The sequence below is a fragment of the Rhinopithecus roxellana genome, chromosome 3 (genome assembly GCF_007565055.1).
Source record: "Rhinopithecus roxellana isolate Shanxi Qingling chromosome 3, ASM756505v1, whole genome shotgun sequence".
Classification (NCBI taxonomy): Eukaryota; Metazoa; Chordata; class Mammalia; order Primates; family Cercopithecidae; genus Rhinopithecus; species Rhinopithecus roxellana.
This window is the reverse complement of record NC_044551.1, coordinates 65,375,692-65,393,105: the sequence shown is the minus strand read 5'-3', so window position 1 is coordinate 65,393,105 and position 17,414 is coordinate 65,375,692. Positions and strand designations below refer to the sequence as shown.

Genomic DNA, 17,414 nt, shown 5'->3' with positions numbered 1-17,414 from the left:
TCTTTTCCTATGTTTTCATGGTTCTTACAGTTGGTGAGATGGAAGAGTAACATTTGTGGAAGTCTTTTTTTTTCCTTCTAAAAAGGAAATTCAGATCATCTAGCCCATATAAATCCATATGAAGAAGTTAAGTTCCAATACTTGAAAATAACTTATACTATTACTAGAGTAATAGTAATAGTTAAATAAAATAAAAATTGCAAAAGACAAAAGAAAATACATTAAAATGGTAATAGCAGTTTTACACAGGTGACAGGATTTTGAGGTATTGTTTTTTCTGTTCTTCCTCGATTGAGGCAATACATTTTGTGTTACTTGTATAATAAAAAAGTAGCTTTACATACTAGAATAGTTGGTTGATTGGCTTCAAACCAAACAGTCCAATAACTGATGCATTAAATCTTTTATTGACTAAACAGCTTAAAAATTATTACTGCTATTTCCTTTTATTTGTTGTTGTGAATTTTACTCAGAATTAAAGATAAATGATTATATTAGTAATTACAGGAAAACTAGTAAAAATCTTAAAGACATTGAATGGGTTAATGTACTGAGCAGCTATGGAATGCAAGGCACTGTGGGAGTGGGGTGAGTCTGCTCCCCCCAAAAGCTCAGGGTCTGGCAGGGGAGGTGAGATAAAAACCCATAGCCATACACTAGCTGGCCTGTCCTGAGGGTTGTGAGACACAAAATGCTAGGAGACCAGAGAAGAAAGAAATGTCTCGACGTGAGGAGAAATCAAGGAAAGCATGGTTTTAGAAAATGGATGGGATGTTTTTTGTACCGAGAGACTGAAGAGGCTTTTGAAGGTGGAGGGAAGGCAAACTGGCATAAAGATGCCAATACCAGGTCTTATCAGGAAGAACAGAGTCCAGTTTGGCTGGAGCATAGGGCACATGTAGGGGAAGGGAGAGGACTGGCATGGGGGCAGAAGGGGACTTGAATGTCAGGTGACAGTCAAAGCTTGCACTCTAATACGTAGGTGATTGATAGGTGATCTTGGGGGCTTTTGAGCAGAAAGAGTGGATAATAATACTGGCTTAGGACAATCCCTTTGGCTTTGGCCAAATTGTGACTCAGGTAAGGGACAGTTGGGGGAGACAAAGATGGGAAGATGCACGATAAATGGGCCCTGTGGTTGGCAGGAAGGCAGTGCAATATTTTGTAGAAATAGACTTAGCAGAGCAGGCGCCCAGCATTCAGTGAGACCGCAGTTCAAACCCCATACAGACTCTTAGCTGCTGCATGACTTGAAGCTGGTACTAACTCCCCTGAACCTGTCTCATCTACGAAATGGGCATAGTAGCACCTATGTCATAGGGTTGCTTTATGGCAGGTAATTATTCTTGTAAAGCATTTAGCACAGCTCTGACGACACATGGTGAATGCTCAGTAAATATTAATGTCACTAATTCCAGTCAATTCCATTAACTGGAATTAATTAGTTGGAGTTAGGAAGGAACCAGGTGTCAGCTGGGTCGACTAAGGGAAGCAGAGATCTCAGGAAGCAGTACATGGTGGTACGGTGGGAGCATGGCATCTGTGGGGGAGACTGCAGTGGGATCCCACCTCTACTGCCGGCCAGCTGTGATCTTGTACAGGCTACTTAACCCTTCTAGCTCAGTTTCCTTAGCTGTAAAGCCAGCACAGTGTTACCATGGAGCTGGTGTGAGAGTCAAGTGAGATAATTAATGCATGTTAAGTGTGTAGTATGTGCCTGATGCATTGTTAGTGCCCAGTAAATGTTAGTTATCAGGTGAGGGGTGTGATGTGGGGTTGAACAGATTCGCCTCTTCCACTCACAGAGGCAGGATGTGCAAGGAGGAGTGGAGACATGCAGCAAGGGATTGGGCATGAAGGATCAGGCCTGGGGAGAACACTTGGCCTGGAGATACTCAGGAGTCCCTGGTCCAGAGGAGATTACAACTCTGCAGAGAGATGAGCCACGAGTGGAGTATTAGATATAGGCCTAAGGAAGCAATCAGACACTTCCAGAATAAAGGACATTTGCTAAGACAGCTGGCCTGGATGCTTCACGAAGTGTCATGGGAAAATATGTCGGGGTTGTTCTAGACTAAAAGTGACTAGAGTTGAAACCAAAAGAATGTATGAACCTTGATGGGACCGGTTTTTTTTTTTTTTTTAAAGACATTCTGGAGACAATTGTTGAATACTGATTAAGGGCTCCATATTAGAGGTTATAAAGAAGTTACTGTTTATATTTTTAGGCATGATAATCTTATTGTAATCATGTAGAACAGTGTCTTTGTTCTCAGGAAATCTCTGTGGAAATACTCAGGGGTGAAATGTCATTTTACGTACACATGCATGGGGTGGGGAGAACAGTAAATCTGGCAAAATGTTAACTATTCAATCCAAGTGGAGAGTATGTATCTGAGTATTCATTGTGCCAGCCTTTCAACTTTTTCTGGATGTGTGGAATTTTTCAATATAAAAAAAGAGAGAGAGAAAAAAAGAGGCCTGTGAAAAATCTGGGAACCAGTATACAACAGGAAAAGGAATTCTTTGGAGGAAAAACAGGATCCACCTACCAAGAGCGCAATTTCAAGAAGGGAGAGATTAAGCAAAATGAAGGCTGCAAATAGATCATCATATTTGGTCACTGAGAGATCGCGGCGGCTTGGAAATAGTCCACTGTAGCAGAGAAAACTGAATCAGAGTGAAGGAGTAAAAACTGGGGAGGAAGTATAGGTAGCAAGGACTTGTTGGCCCTTCCGGGTTAAGTCTTTCTTTTCAGTAAGAAAGGGAGACTGAGTATTGATGAGGAAGATCCTGGGGGAAAGGGAGGGACTGAGACAGCGAAAGGGGGAATACTACAGGAGGAAAGACCCAGTAAACGTGAGAGAGGAATGGGATGGAAAATGACAGAAAGACATAGCCTTATGTGAAGGGATGCTTTCCCCTTCAGCCCAGAGGTGAGGACTATGACGACACGTGGGGAAGAAACCCTCTTCCTAGTGACAAGGGGATGAGGTGATGTCTTGCTAAGGTGGCAGATGTGAGGCCTGAAAGTGAACATATGTGCCACACTTGTCGTTAGGTCTGAACCAAGGGAAAGATGGCCGAGGGGAGACAGAGTGCACCTGGTATTGGTTGAATAATATGGGGAGTAAAAAAGGGGGCTCTTTGGGACTGCCCCGATGAGGGCTAGAGATGATGCGGGTCTACAGCAGTCACGGAAACTAGAGGGGACATCCCTCCGACCCTTCAGAACGTAGTATTGGGCAGATTATGCATTAGGAACTCTTTTTTTGGGTAAAAAGCTTTCTCATTTCCCCGCACCCTCCACCTTGGGCTGCTGGAGGCACATGGTGTGATAAGTCTTTGGTATGGAATGAAGCGCTCTATCCTTTCAAAGTCACCAGGTTCGGGTTCCCAGCCCTAAGTGGTCATGGCACCAGGGGGTCTGGGTTCACGGGGCTGCTGGAGCTCTCGGGTGTTCCGTGTGTGCATCCTTGCATGCATGCCCACGAAAGGCCGCCCAGGCACCCCAGGTGACCCCATGGAGGTGAGTTTTGGTTCTGCTCTGGCTTCGAAGTGCTTCTCAAGCTGAAGTCTTAGGGCGCGGAAGGCCCTACAGTTAGCTGGAGCTTCCAAGTCAGTAGCGGCTGCTGCGGGCCTGGCTTCGGTCCCAGCGGGGGCTGAAGGCGTTGGTCGGAGAAGCGCTGGCCTGGGGTGGGGAAGTGGCCACACCCCTACAGGAGGACCTTTGTGATGACGCAGCTGTCCCTGTCCCCCTCGGGGTCGTCCTTGAGCGGCAGCGCAGTGGGGGCCCAACCCAAGGCGCCCTCACGGCGGCTCACCTCCCGCAGCCGCGCCTGCAGCGCCTCCCGCTCGGCCTGCAGCTCCCGGCGCGCCTGGGCCGCGGCGCGCTCCTCCTCCTGCAGTGCCCTCCGCCTCCGCTCCAGGGCGCGCTCACCCTGCTCCACGGCCACCTCACGCCGCTCCAGCTCCCGCTCTCGCCGGCTGCCGCGCACAGCCAGTGCGCCCATCTGTTCCAGCAGGCGCGCCCAGTCGCCCTCGGGGGCTGCAGCAGGGACTGGCGGCGGCGGGCAGGGCGCGGCAGGTGGTGAGTGCCGGGCGCCGCTGCTCTCCAGCTCCCGCCGGTGCGCGCTCCTCAGGTGCCTCCACAGTGCCGAGGTCCCTGCGTGGAAGCCCGGGCCGCGGCCCACCTGCTCCCCGCACAGACGGCAGGTGGCCCAGTGGCCCGACGGATGCCCGGGGCGCCCCGGGGCCAGATGGAAGTAGCCCCAGGCCTCGGAGTACGGCGCCCCCAGGCGGCCGGGAGGCATTGGCGCTGGCCCCAGTCCCAGACACTGACCGCCCCGTGCCGCCGCGTCGTCTAGCCCGCGGGCCTCGTCCATGGTGCAGGCCGGCTCGCCACTCATTCTGCGGCGCCCGCACGCTGGGGAGCAGGGGAAGAATAATAATGAGTGTTAGGATCACGCACACAGTTCCTAGACTACAGTTAGTCTAAGAAAGCATGCCGCCCTCCATTTTCTTACCCATAAAAATCCTATAGTGTGGGTAGATTTCTAGGTTTCTAATTAATCTTCAGTATTAAGTGTTGATTCCTCAGGGAAAAAACTTAAAAATGTCTAGCCCTTCCTATACTAGGAATCCTCTTTGAAATCAAGTGGATCCCTAGTCAACAAGTATTTATACTAATAGCGGGAGGCTAAGCTGCTTGAACGGAAAGAACTAGCTAACTCCGTGCAGTGTCTGTGTTAGCTTTAACTAGTCTCTGCTTTCTTAACAATAACAACAACAATAAAAAAGGTACTGTCTTCAGAATAACAGCGAGGCTTCCTTATGCAGTCTTCTCTGGGTGCTGCACAGCACACTTCAGCAATGACCAGAACAAAGCTTTGGGAATGAAAATTTTGTTTCTTAAACTTCAGGAGTGGAAGAGCCAGTGGTGAACAGCCTTTTAAAAAGCTTTCAACGACTGTATGCTTTTCAAGATAAAAATATGTTTTTGTGATTATAAAAACAATCTACTATGAGAAAATCGGCAGTACTGAAAGCAATGCTTTTAAGATATGCACATTTAGGAAATGGCAATATCCAAAGCAGCACTCTAAATTTTTACCTTTAAATTAGACAGTGGGTCATTTCCCAAGGACTCTGGGGTCTCTGTCATTGCCTCAGGGTTTCCAACCATCTCAGGTTCCACGGGTAGAAACAAGGCATGCAACAGGATTCCTGAGTTCCGAAGAACCATCAGCAGTGCTAGGAGTAAATTCAGAGGACAGGCAGGCCAGTGAAAGAAATGCATTCAAACCACCTTAAAGATAGATACTAGAAATAATGAGCAGCGCCATGCCCTCGTTCACTTTTTCTAACCCTTTCATAGATCCCCAAGGAATAAAACAAATAAAATTAGTTTTCTTTATTGTTTGTGCTAACTAAAAGATCCCCTCTACATATTGGCAAGATACAAAGTTTGCTCAATACTTTTAATTAAGGAAGAAAAAGAAATAAAAGTAATAATGTCTTGCTTTGTTCAACACAAAATCTGTTAAAAGGATCCAAACATAATGCAATGACTGTCACCGCAGTCTTTTTTGTTAGGAAAATAATTCACCACTGCAATAACCTATTAAAGAAAAGGGAATACAAAAAAAAGGTGAAGTTTATTCCTTAGGAAATAAGTTCACAAAGGACCAAATGTGTGATTCTAGATGAATTTGCTTTGAAAGTTGAAAAACAATGACAAGAAAACACATGACAGACTTCTTGACCTCTTTTGAGAACTTAGGGAGAAAAGGGCAAGGTGAGACCCAGGTACAGTGAGATCAGTGCTGCTCATGCTGTCAGATTTTGAACCAGCAGCCATGGAGATGACAAAGTTCCAGAATCTTTCTTGTTAAACACAACTGGAAAAAACTGAAGACAAAGATGAGAATAGGAAAACTAAGCTGCTATAGTAACAGTAGCATTTAGTGTAAACTATGAATTCAGTTGCTAATAGTCTTGTTAGAGATGCACTGTACTTTTCTAAAGCTAAGTATTCTTTTTCCCACCAAGCAGGTCCACTCTGGATCATGTATGACATTTAACATATCTCATTTATTGTTATTTTTTAATTTATTTTTTATTTTTTATTTTTTTGAGACGGAGTCTCGCTCTGTCGCCCAGGCTGGAGCGCAGTGGCCGGATTGCAGCTCACTGCAAGCTCCGCCTCCCGGGTTTACGCTATTCTCCTGCCTCAGCCTCCCGAGTAGCTGGGACTACAGGCGCCCGCCACTTCGCCCGGCTAGTTTTTTGTATTTTTTTAGTAGAGACGGGGTTTCACTGTGTTAGCCAGGATGGTCTCGATTTCCTGACCTCGTGATCCGCCCGTCTCGGCCTCCCAAAGTGCTGGGATTACAGGCTTGAGCCACCGCGCCCGGCCAACATATCTCATTTTTTAAAAAAGATAACAGATCTACCAGAATCATCAAAAAAGACAAGTACCATGCGTCTTCTAACAAGGAAATGGCTATTTACATGTCTTCTGATATACAGGCATTGATTTAAATATGGTCACTCATGATAAAGACCAATTAGCATAAAAAATCTTTAGAAATTAAAGGCTACATTTCCCCCCAAGAGATTTATTACATTGCTGAAGTCTCAAAAGTGGGGGAAAGTAGGATGAGGAGTTACAGACCACCTTCAAGAATGGTATTTTTGTGGCCAGTAAATATTATGGTTATGTAACATTATGGTTGCTAAACGGGGTAAGATGTGTTATAAACATTTTTTAAATTATCTAACTAGACTTATAATTTTTTCTATACTTTTTTCTTTTTTAAAATTTCTATTTCCTTCTATATTGAATCTGATCTTTCCCAAGGTCCTTTTTTATACGTTTTATACCTTTTTTATACGTTTCTTATAACATCAAGAGTATTGCTTTGCATTCTGATATGCTTGAGCTAAAGCTTGGAAACTGCACATAAACCCGCAGATTGTCTTACTTGTGCCAAAGTCTGAGAGTCATCCTTACTGATGTGCCCCTAATAGAGCCAGAGGTGACCGATTATTGTCATGCTTTTTACCTCTCCGGGTTTCTTTAAAAACTGGAATGCCCAGAGGGAGTGTTGCACAAGTGAATGCCATCTGTTAGGAGTTAAAGTGGGCACAAGGTGAGAAGCACTGACTTTGACGTCTTAATCCTTTTGACCTAGTGGAAGCCTCACCTGAGCCAGGGACAAGCCGCATCACAAATGTCGGCCAGCACAGCGCTGCCCCTCCGAGGGTGGCAGGGGGACATCCTCTGCCTGGGCAGCCCTTCGATTTTGGAGGTCGTAACCGGTGGAAGGCAGCATGGGGCAGAACTGCCTCACCTTCTCAGTCCTCCACACCATGCGGCTATATTCTAGCTCAATACAATCCTCAGTCTCAGTATCTACCGTAACAGCCTGGTTAGCTCTGCTAAACAACCCGAGTGCATTTCAGCTGCCCCTGCAATGTGGAGGGGGAGAAAGCTCTTCAGACACTTCAGCCACAACCATAACACACAAAGGGCTCTTCAAACTGACAATAAAAAGACAAAGGGCCCGATAGAAAAACAGACGAGAAATATGAGTAGGCAAATGACCTAACAGCAAACTCAAATAGCCAGGAAATTTGTGAAAAGGTGCATAACATCACTTATATTCATGGAAATGCTATTAAAGTAGCAGGAAGGTATCATTTTACATCCATCACACCAAGAAACATTAAGAGGTCTAACAGTCAAAGTTACAAGGGAGGTAGAGAAAAGGCACACACTCTTCAATTACTAGTGAAGATGGGATGGATTTTAGGAAAGCATTCTGGCCCCTCCCTCCCTCCCTCCCTTCCTACCTTCCTTCCTTCCTTCCTTCCTTCCTTCCTTCCTTCCTTCCTTCCTTCCTTCCTTCCCAGGGTCTTGCTGGGTCCCCTAGGCTGGAGTGCAGTGGCACAATCATGGCTCACTGCAAACCTCTGCTTCCCGGGCTCAAGAAGTGATCCTCCCACCTCAGCATCCAAAGTAGCTGGGACTACAGGTGCATGCCACCATGCTTGGCTAATTTTTGTATTTTTTGGTAGAGACGGGGTCTATGTTACCCAGGCTGGTCTTTCTTGAACTCCTGGGCTCAAGTGATCCACCTGCCTCAGCCTCCCAAAGTGCTGGGGTTACAGTCATGAGCATACCCAATGAGAATGCGTATCATTAATTCTGTGGTTAGCTAATAAGAAGAAAATGAAAAGAGCTCCCTAAATTTTTCCTTGAACACTTTTTTTTTAAACTAACACAAAGGTGCCAGTGAATTTGAGTATTTTGCTTACACTCATCCACTCCATCCAACTCTCATTCAAATGCTCATTGTGCACCTGCTAAGGTCAGATGCGTGCTTTCTGCCAAGCATTCCAAGAGGAACGTCACAAAGTCTCTGCTTGCAGGAAGCGTACCGTCTGGTGGGGAAAGAGATGCTTCCAACAATAATTCTGATACCTGTGTGATAGGGCCGGCTGCAGTTTCTATATTAATTAAAAATAGAGGCTGGGCTCGGTGGCTCACGCCTATAATCCCAACACTTTGGAAGGCCCAAGCAGGTGGATCACCTGAGGTCAGGAGGTCAAGAGCAGCTTGGCCAACGTGGTGAAACCTTGTCTCTACTAAAAATACAAAAATTAGCTGGGCGTGGTGGCAGGTGCCTATATTCCCAGCTACTCGAGAGGCTGAGGTAGGAGAATTGCTTGAACCTGGGAGGTGGAGGTTGCAATGAGCCAAGATAGCACCATTGCATTCCAGTCTGGGTGACAAGAGCGAAACTCTGTCTCAAGAAAAAAAAAAAAAAAAAAAAAGATAAAACCTGAGATTCTACTCCTGGGGATCTCTTCTATAGAACTAACAGCACCAATAAACAGTCTTGTGTCAGGATGTTCATTACAGAATCATGTAGAGTGACAAGAAACTGTAAGCAAGGGAATGCCTGCCACCAGGAAAATGGCTGAGTATATAACATATGTTCATATCAGGGAATATTATACAGCAATTAAAGAGGAATAGCATGAAGTTCTGTTCAGTGTCTTAGAAGGGTATCTGGAGGAACTGTTCAGGGAGAAAAGAGAGATGCAATAGATTGTATAATATGATCCCACTATTATTAAGTAATACACATATCTGTATAGGCAATATACAGACACAGATGAAGAAAAATAAAGAAGGAGATACTATGGGTTGAGGCAATGGTAACTGATGTGAAAGAAGCGAGAAGGGGAAGAGGTAAACACAAAAGCAAAAGCAATAAGATGCTAAGAAAGCATGCATGTGATCACGTGTATACATTTAGGGAAAGTGTGTGTATCACAGGATCTCTACAAAAATAAAAAATAACTTTACAAAACAACCCCTGGGGCAGGGTGCGGTGGCTCACACCTGGAATCCCAGCCCTTTGGGAGGCCGAGGCAGGTGGATCACCTGAGGTCAGGAGTTCAGAAGACCAGCCTGGCCAACATGGTGAAACCCCATCTCTACAAAAAATAGAAAAAATTAGCTGGGCGTGGTGGCGCATGCCTGTAATCCTGGCTACTCCGGAGGCTGAGGCAGGAGAATTGCTTGAACCTGGGAGGCGGAGGTTGCAGTGAGCCGAGAGAGCCAAGATTGCACGATTGCACTCCAGCCCGGGCAACAAGAGTGAAACCCCATCTCAGAAAAACAAAAAACAAAAACCAAAAAAACAAAACAACCCTTGGCTCCTCAGGTGTGTGAGCTCAGGCAGGGCCAGCCCAGCCTTAACTGTGGAGGCTGGTGGGACAGTCCCATGGGGAAGCCCACTGCTGTGCCGCCTGGAGGAGGAAACCCAGCCTGTGGGGCAGCTCATTGTCATGTGGTTTGTTGTGCTCTGCAGAAGGAGATTCTGTATGCACACCCAGGATGTCATGGAAGAGGAGCTCATCCCATTCATCTCCCTGGCACAGAGTAGACACTTGGGGGATGCTGCATTAAATGAAATGAACCTGACTCTGTTTCTTTAGCCCCAGCTCACCCGAGTCTCAATCTTCCCATCTGTCAAGAGAAATAAGATTATTTGCCTCTAAACAGGTGGCTGAGATCAGACAGTGCAAATGATGTCACTGTTGGACTCTCCGGTGTTATATAAATTCAAGGCATGAACAAAAAAGAAACTACCGATATTTACTACTCAGACACATCCACGTTAAGATTTTAGTGGTTAAAAGGCAGTTATTTTTCCATCTGACATTATGTTATTGAACAAAGTAAGTAGTCTAAGTTGGGGGAATCCCCTTGGGAGTTGTTTGAGTACGAAGAGCAAATAAAAAAGAGTAACAGATCCAAGACCCTTACCCCTTAAATTTATTTTCACTTCCTAAATTGAGCTTCATGCAAAACAGGTTGCTTATCACTAAGGTAAAATAAGATAATGAGGAGGTTTAATTAGCCAAAGCCCTGTGATAAGCATTTCTTCCTTATCAAATACCCAATGAGAATGCATATCATTAATTCTGTGGTTAGCTAATAAGAAGAAAATGAAAAGTAACAGCTCCCTTAGTTTTTCCTTGAAATTTTGTTTAAACTAACACAAAGGTGCCAATGAATGTGAGTATTTTGCTTACATCCATCCACTCCATCCAACTCTCATTCAAATGCTCCTTGTGCACCTGCTAAGGTCAGGTGCGTGCTTTCTGCCAAGCATTCCAAGAGGAACGTCACATAGTATCTGCCCTCAGGAAGCGTACCCTCTGGTTGGGAAAGATGCTTCCAACAATAATTCTGATACCTGTGTGATATGGTTTGGCTGTGTCCCCACCCAACTCTCATCTTGAATTGTACTCCCATAATTCCCACGTGTTGTGGGAGGGAACTGGTGGGAGATAATTGAATCATGGGCGTGGTTTCTCCCATACTGTTCTTGTGCTAGTGAATAAATCTCATGAGATCGGATGGTTTTATAAACAAGAAGCCCTTTTCACTTGACCCTCATTCTAGCTCATGCCGCAGCCAGTTAAGAAGTGCCTTCCGCCTTCCGCCATGATGGTTAGGCCTCCCTAGCCATGTGGAACTTTAAGTCCATTAAACCTCTTTCTTTTATAAATTGCCCAGTCTTGGGTATGTCTTTATCAGCAGTGCGAAAACAGACTACTAACAGACTGTGGTAAAGGTGAAATCAGTGCCCGCTCCTTCAGGTGAATTCCATTACATAATCTCCACTGGGGAAGGGGTGGGCATGGGCAGCTCCTGGGAGCTGATCTCTTAGGGACCCTAACACAGAAGTTCATGCAGTTCAGCATCCCTTCCCCTTCCATGCCCCACAGGGCACAAACGCATTGTCATCCACCACCAAAACACATTAGCCTTAGTACTCGACTCCAATAAAGTTCCAGTTCCTCAGTTGTATAATGAGGCTTCCAAGCTCCTATTTTAAAAGAAAGTTTCTTGAAGCTACAGAAAAGCACTGCTAACATGAAATTAACAGTGGAAATCTCTGAGTGCAATTTCAGGGTGAAAAAAACTGAAAAGACAAACACAGATTTTAGATATTTCAAGGAAGGAGAGAGAGTAGTGTTGCTAGTACCATGCCTCTGCACTGGATGTAGTTGAGTTTCATGTGAGTATCCATTATTTGGAAGGAGTTCTTAAATCTAAGCCTGTGGAAGACAATAAATTCACATTAATTATCTCTCCATTTGACTCAGTTTCTGCAGAAGTTCTATCCTTCTGATAAACTATCAGATTCAATCCCAGATTCCTCGGTATGATGTCCCTGAATACCAATATAAAGAATAAAGGAAGAAATCAAAACCTGGGTGAATAATCTGTATAAATATGGGCATATACACAAGGTATGATTGTAATATTGACAGTCATCCTATAAAGCACCCACAAAAGTTAATTGTATTATTATTATTATTATTTTTTTAATTGTATTATTTTATACTTATGCCTGTGCACATAAAAAAATATTTGACACGCTAAAGGCCGAAGAAACAGGCACTGTTCTCAAAAGGGCATAGCAAATTCATTACACTTCTATTTGTCCTTTCATACTCAAGGCTACTCACTGTAGTTGGGTTAACCAGGCAGAGTTTAAACCAATATATGTTGGTTGAGCCTGGATCTTAGATGAGAAATTCACACTCATGTGAAATTCACACAGACATATGTGGAAACACTAAAAACATTTTCTTTTACTTCATCCACCAGTGACTTTAATCAAAGTAGAACAAAATAATTAATACAAGTAATTAGAGTTGACAACTGAAGTGTCAAGAAAACCACAGTTCACCTGTTATCTGTCCATCTCTGTTGAAATATTAATTTACTGCCATATATTAATCTATTTATAAACAGATCCAGACAATTAGAAAAAATAGTCTGGAATCACCAGGCTGAAGGCTTAGCTGAAGTTAAAAGACAAGTAAAAATGCCTCCAAAGTGTAAAACCTGAGTTGGGGAATAAATGGTAAAATGTATAAAAGTTTAGAAAAAGGTTATATGTGGACTGTAAAAAATACACTGGACTCACAGGTAATTATGTGGTGAATCAGAGATGTTTCTTAAATGTCATAAGCCAAACTCTTAGATATTTCTACCATTAGCTAAAAGGCAGAAAAGCACTCTCTCTATTAATGCACTTTTTAAAATGAAAATTGTGACGTGTTCTGCCCTTAAAGTGGACCTTTATTTCAGGCCTGCATCACTTTGCTTAATAGATATGGTCCTAAAGATTAAGGTGGTGATCCATTTTATCTTGTAAAAATGCATAATTTAATTTGAGTTATAGGAATTTAAAGCCGCCCTACTTTGAAGGCCTTTGTGACTCAAAGATTTTTTAATTTAATTTTTAGATTGAGAACTACCTGGCTTGGGCTTTTGGTCTTTTTATAATATATATCGCTGTCTACTTTTTTAAATTCTTGGCTGCCTCAAGCTATTCTTGCCTCCAAAAGCTGTCATCATAATATATGAATAAAAACAGCAGAAAATAATTACCCTAATTAGGTCAATGTAGTAAGTTGTTTCTACAACAGTTTCTCTTAAACACCTTATCTTTGTAGTCTTGGCTAATTAGACATTCGACTAGTGGTAAGTATTTATTTTTTCCTTCAAGGGGGTTTTTGCTTTGGTAAACCTCGGACATTTGGTTAGTGCAACAAATCACAGAAACTGCTCCAGCGCACTCCAAAAGGAGCGGAAAATTCTTTTGTTTGGGGGCCACGAGGGATGGGGGAGGGGTGCGGATTCTGGTTAAGCTTTTGGCTTGCATTCACTTTCTCCCTCCGAAAGTGGGCGACATCAAGTAAGTCCCAATTACAGCAAGAACCCACTGCAGGGCGCCCAACCGCTTGCCCAGTAAAAAGACTGTAATCAGTCAACTTTAATAAAGGGAGAGCAGGAGAGTGGCAACGAATTTCCACATTCCGAACTAGCCTGTCGAAAGCGGAGTGTAGGGAAAGAGCAAGAATGAGGCACTGGAAGATGGTGAGCGGGGCCTTGCTGCAGAATCCCAGGCCCACCTGCCTTCTCACAATCGCGACAGCCGGCCCGAAGAAGGGCAGCCCAGCGAAAGGCACGCCCCGCGCGGCTGCCAGGGAGGCCGGCGGGGGCGTCCGCGGTCGCTGCTCACCTGCGCTCCCCGCTGCCCGGCCCGGCCCGCCTCGCCCACCGAGTCTCGAAGCCCACACTCACCCCATTACCCGCGAAACGCGGCCGGAGCCGGGGGCTGGTCGGGAGTCCGGGATGGTAGATCCCCCTCCAGGCGCCTCGCTGACATTTTGTCCCGGACGGAAAACCTCCGCGCTTCCCACTTAAAGACACAGCGCTCCATTCACACGTCTGCGAGGAAAGGGGGGCCGTCATTTGTGGCCTTCACCCGAAAGTGCTAGGGGAGTCGCTCTGAAACCACCAAGGTCCGCGAGCGACAGACTTGTGTTGGCCAGGGTTTAAAGATGACGCAATAGCTGAGTGTGGTTGAAATGTAACTATTGTTGTATAACTTTGCATTAACCTTCCAAGACCTGGATTCCCGGGCCTGAGTCTCAGAGCGCGGTTTGCATCCTTGCAGGCTGTAGGCGCATGATGTCACAAGTTATTAGAAGAAATCCCTCCAACCTAGGTCGGGACAGATGAAGGCGGCGCTTGTTGGTGTTCACCAAAACACCAGCATGGTGTACCAGCTTTGGCTAGATTATACTCAGGTAACGAACAACCCCTGCAACTGAGTAGCTTCAAGGTCCGTTTCTCAAGCGAATTACTGTGGCTGAAGGGAGCTTTCGTAGTACTCCACTAGTTTTCTTCACTCCCGGCTCCAGGCTGAAAGATCAACTTTTCTGGGTCGTGCTCCCTGCTGGGCTGGTAAACCAACTTTGAGGGAGAAGGGGGAAGTCCTGATTTGTAGTGTTTGCTATTTCTGTGATGTTAATACTCCCACTGTGGCCGATTTCAAGCTACAAACAGTCTAACAAGTGGCTTGCCAAGTTCCTGGAAATGTAACGATTAGCTCTTGTACATGCCTGGCACAAGCTGCTCCTCAAACTCACATTCCGCATGCCTCAGTTCTGCTCAGGTTCCACTGGTCAAAACTTGCTGTCAGTGGGTGGGGAAGTATACCCCTCTCTTAAGGAAGCCTTGCAAGTCATGTGACAATGAAGCGGGAGAGTTCCCTGATTTCCCCGCTTCCCCCGTCCTTTGCAGGACATGCAACAAGGCTGTGGCTGGTGTGTTCCGTCTCTGCCCTGCTGAAACCCCTTATGGGAGGTGGAGCATGCAGACGGACGGGTGCAGGAGCCGGGGTGCAAAAGCTGGGGCGCTGGGCTTCCAGCCCCACTGCAGTGTCCAGGGGCAGGAGCCTGTGATTCCTGGAGCCCAAATGGGCTTGTGTTACAGTGTGCTCTTTTACCTCACCGTCAGCGGACGGCTTAAGTGTTAACCAGCTCAACAGACCCTCTGCATTTTTACAAGCACAGAGGGTCAATCTGACAGCTTTCTATATCTCGAGCTCTTGTCCCCCCTCCCAGAAAAATCAGGTCACACATGGACTTGAAGGATGGTGAATGCTGGTGAAGTAGAGTAGTGGGGTGGGGGTTATCAGGTGGTAGGGGTGGCAGTCAGTGGGATGGATGGGGAACTGGAAAGGGGATGGAGTAGGAAGATGATCTTCCCCTGGAGTTTGACCGTCCAGTGGTGGATTCTCTGACTGTCCCCAGCTGAACTCCTCCTAACATTCCTTCTCTTTACCTGCCGCTCTTCTGCTCTGCTCTTCTGTTCATCTGCTCATCTTTTGCTGCTGGAGCCTGGTTTCTGGAGTTTATTTGGGTACAGGATAGGGGGTCATGGAGGGCCAAAAGGTAACTTTTGGGCACAAGAGCAGGAATGCCTCTCTTCATTTAGGGCCATGGGTTTCCAGGCTTGAGGGTGGGGCCTTTGCCAGGGAACTGCCTTATTCTACCCAGTAGCTCCCTGTCTTCTGTCCCTATCAACAATAAGTGAGCTGAATAATACTCTTAAAAGGAGGACAAGAAATAACTGGGTAGAATAATACAATCCACCTTTCCAATAATGGTTTCGGAAGAAGAAGCTGGTTGGGTGTCTTCAAGGGCAGGGGTCCCCAACCCCGGGCCATGAATCAGTACCCTTTGTACCCTGTTAGGAACCTGGTGGCACAGCAGGAGGTGAGTAAGGGGCAAGCAAAAGAGGGAAGCTTCGTCTGTATTTACAGCTGCTCCCCATGACTAACATTGCCGTCTGAGCTCCACCTCCTGTTACATCAGCTGGGGCATTAGATTCTCATAGGAGCACAATTGTGAACTGTGTGCATTCAAGGGATCTAGGTTGTGTGCCCCTTATGAAAATCTGATGCCTGACGATCTGTCACTATCTCCTATCATGCCCAGATGGGCCCATCTGATTGCAGGAAAACAAACTCAGGGCTCCCACTGATTCTACATTATGGCGAGTTGTATAGTTATTTCATTATATATTACAGTGTAAGAATAATAGAAATAAAGTGCACAATAAATGTGATGTGCTTGAATCATCCTGAACCCATTCCCCACCCCTGTCCATGGAAAAATTGTCTTCCACGAAACCAGTCCCTGGTGCCAAAAAGGTTGGGGATTGCTGTTCAAAGGAATAATTTTGCAATATGAAGGCCAACTAGTAGGTTACTACTTTTCTTCAGGCCCAAAGGACACTTTATAGCTGTGGACATCTGATAAAAAGAAAAGTAATGAGTACACTATTGGTGGGAATGTATATCCAGACACCCATTATGGAAAACAGTATGGAGGCTTCTCAGAAAACTAAAGATAGAACTGTCATATGATCCATCAATCCCACTACTGGTTGTTTATCCAAAGGAAAGGAAATCAATGTATCAAAGGGATCCTTGTACTCCCGTTTATAGCCACGCTATTCACAATAGCCAAGATATGAAATCAACCAAAGTCTATAAACAGATCAGTAAAGAAAATGTGCTATATATACACAATGGAATACTATTCAGCCATAAAAAGGAATGAAATCCTGTCATTTGCAGCGACATGCAGGGAACTAAAGGCCATCTTGTTAAGTTAAATAAGTCAGACACAGAAAGGCAAAAATCACATGTTCACACTCATGTGGGAGCTAAAGAAGTTGATCTCATGGAGGTAGAGAGCAGAAGGGTGTAGGGGCAGGGGAGTGAAGACAGGCTGGTGAATGGATACAAGCAAACAGATAAGATGGAATAAGTTCTAGTTTTTGATAACACAGAAGGGTGACTATAGTTAGCAACAATACATTGTATTTCCAAATAACTAGAAGAGAAGATATTTTTCTTTCTTTCTTTTTTCTTTTTTTTTTTTTGAGATGGACTCTTGCACTGTTGCCCAGGCTGGAGTACAGTGGTGCAATCTTGGCTCACTGAAAGCTCCGCCTCCTGGGTTCACGCCATTCTCCTGCCTCAGCCTCCCAAGTAGCTGGGACTACAGGCACCTGCCACCACGCCTGGCTAACTTTTTTGTATTTTTAGTAGAGATGGGGTTTCACCGTGTTAGCCAGGGTGAAATCAGTCTCCTGACCTCATGATCCACCCGCCTCTACCTCCCAAAGTGCTGGGATTATAGGCATGAGCCAGTGCACCCAGCCGAAGAGATTTTTTTCTATGAGTTTGACTTTAATTTCTAAGATTCCACATATATATGAGATCATGCAGTATTTGTCTTTCTGTGTCTGGCTTATTTCACTTAGCATACTCTTCTCTAAGACATCCATGTTGTTGCAAATGGTAAGAGTTCCTTTTTCTTTAAGGCTGAATAATATCCGTGTGTGTGTGTGTGTGTGTGTGTGTGTGTGTGTGTGTGTGTGTACACCACAGTTTCTTTTTTTATTCATCAGTTGATGGACACTTAGATTGTTACCATATCTTTTGGCTTCT

The 17,414-nt window shown here is 45.1% G+C and overlaps 1 protein-coding gene and 1 non-coding gene across 2 annotated transcripts; both read right to left on the bottom strand.

The window, feature by feature from the left end:
* Positions 1 to 217: 217 nt before the first annotated feature.
* Positions 218 to 13,922, bottom strand: ZBED3 (zinc finger BED-type containing 3). Its single transcript, XM_030927961.1, has 3 exons — positions 13,688 to 13,922; positions 5,114 to 5,253; positions 218 to 4,426 (listed from the first exon to the last, which is right to left on the bottom strand). Exon 3 carries the CDS (start codon positions 4,407 to 4,409, stop codon positions 3,717 to 3,719), a length of 693 nt encoding a protein of 230 aa, XP_030783821.1. The 5' UTR covers positions 4,410 to 4,426; positions 5,114 to 5,253; positions 13,688 to 13,922; the 3' UTR covers positions 218 to 3,716.
* Positions 7,233 to 7,370, bottom strand: LOC115896732. Its single transcript, XR_004056627.1, has one exon. It is a non-coding gene; the product is annotated as a small nucleolar RNA SNORA47 (small nucleolar RNA).
* Positions 13,923 to 17,414: the final 3,492 nt, after the last annotated feature.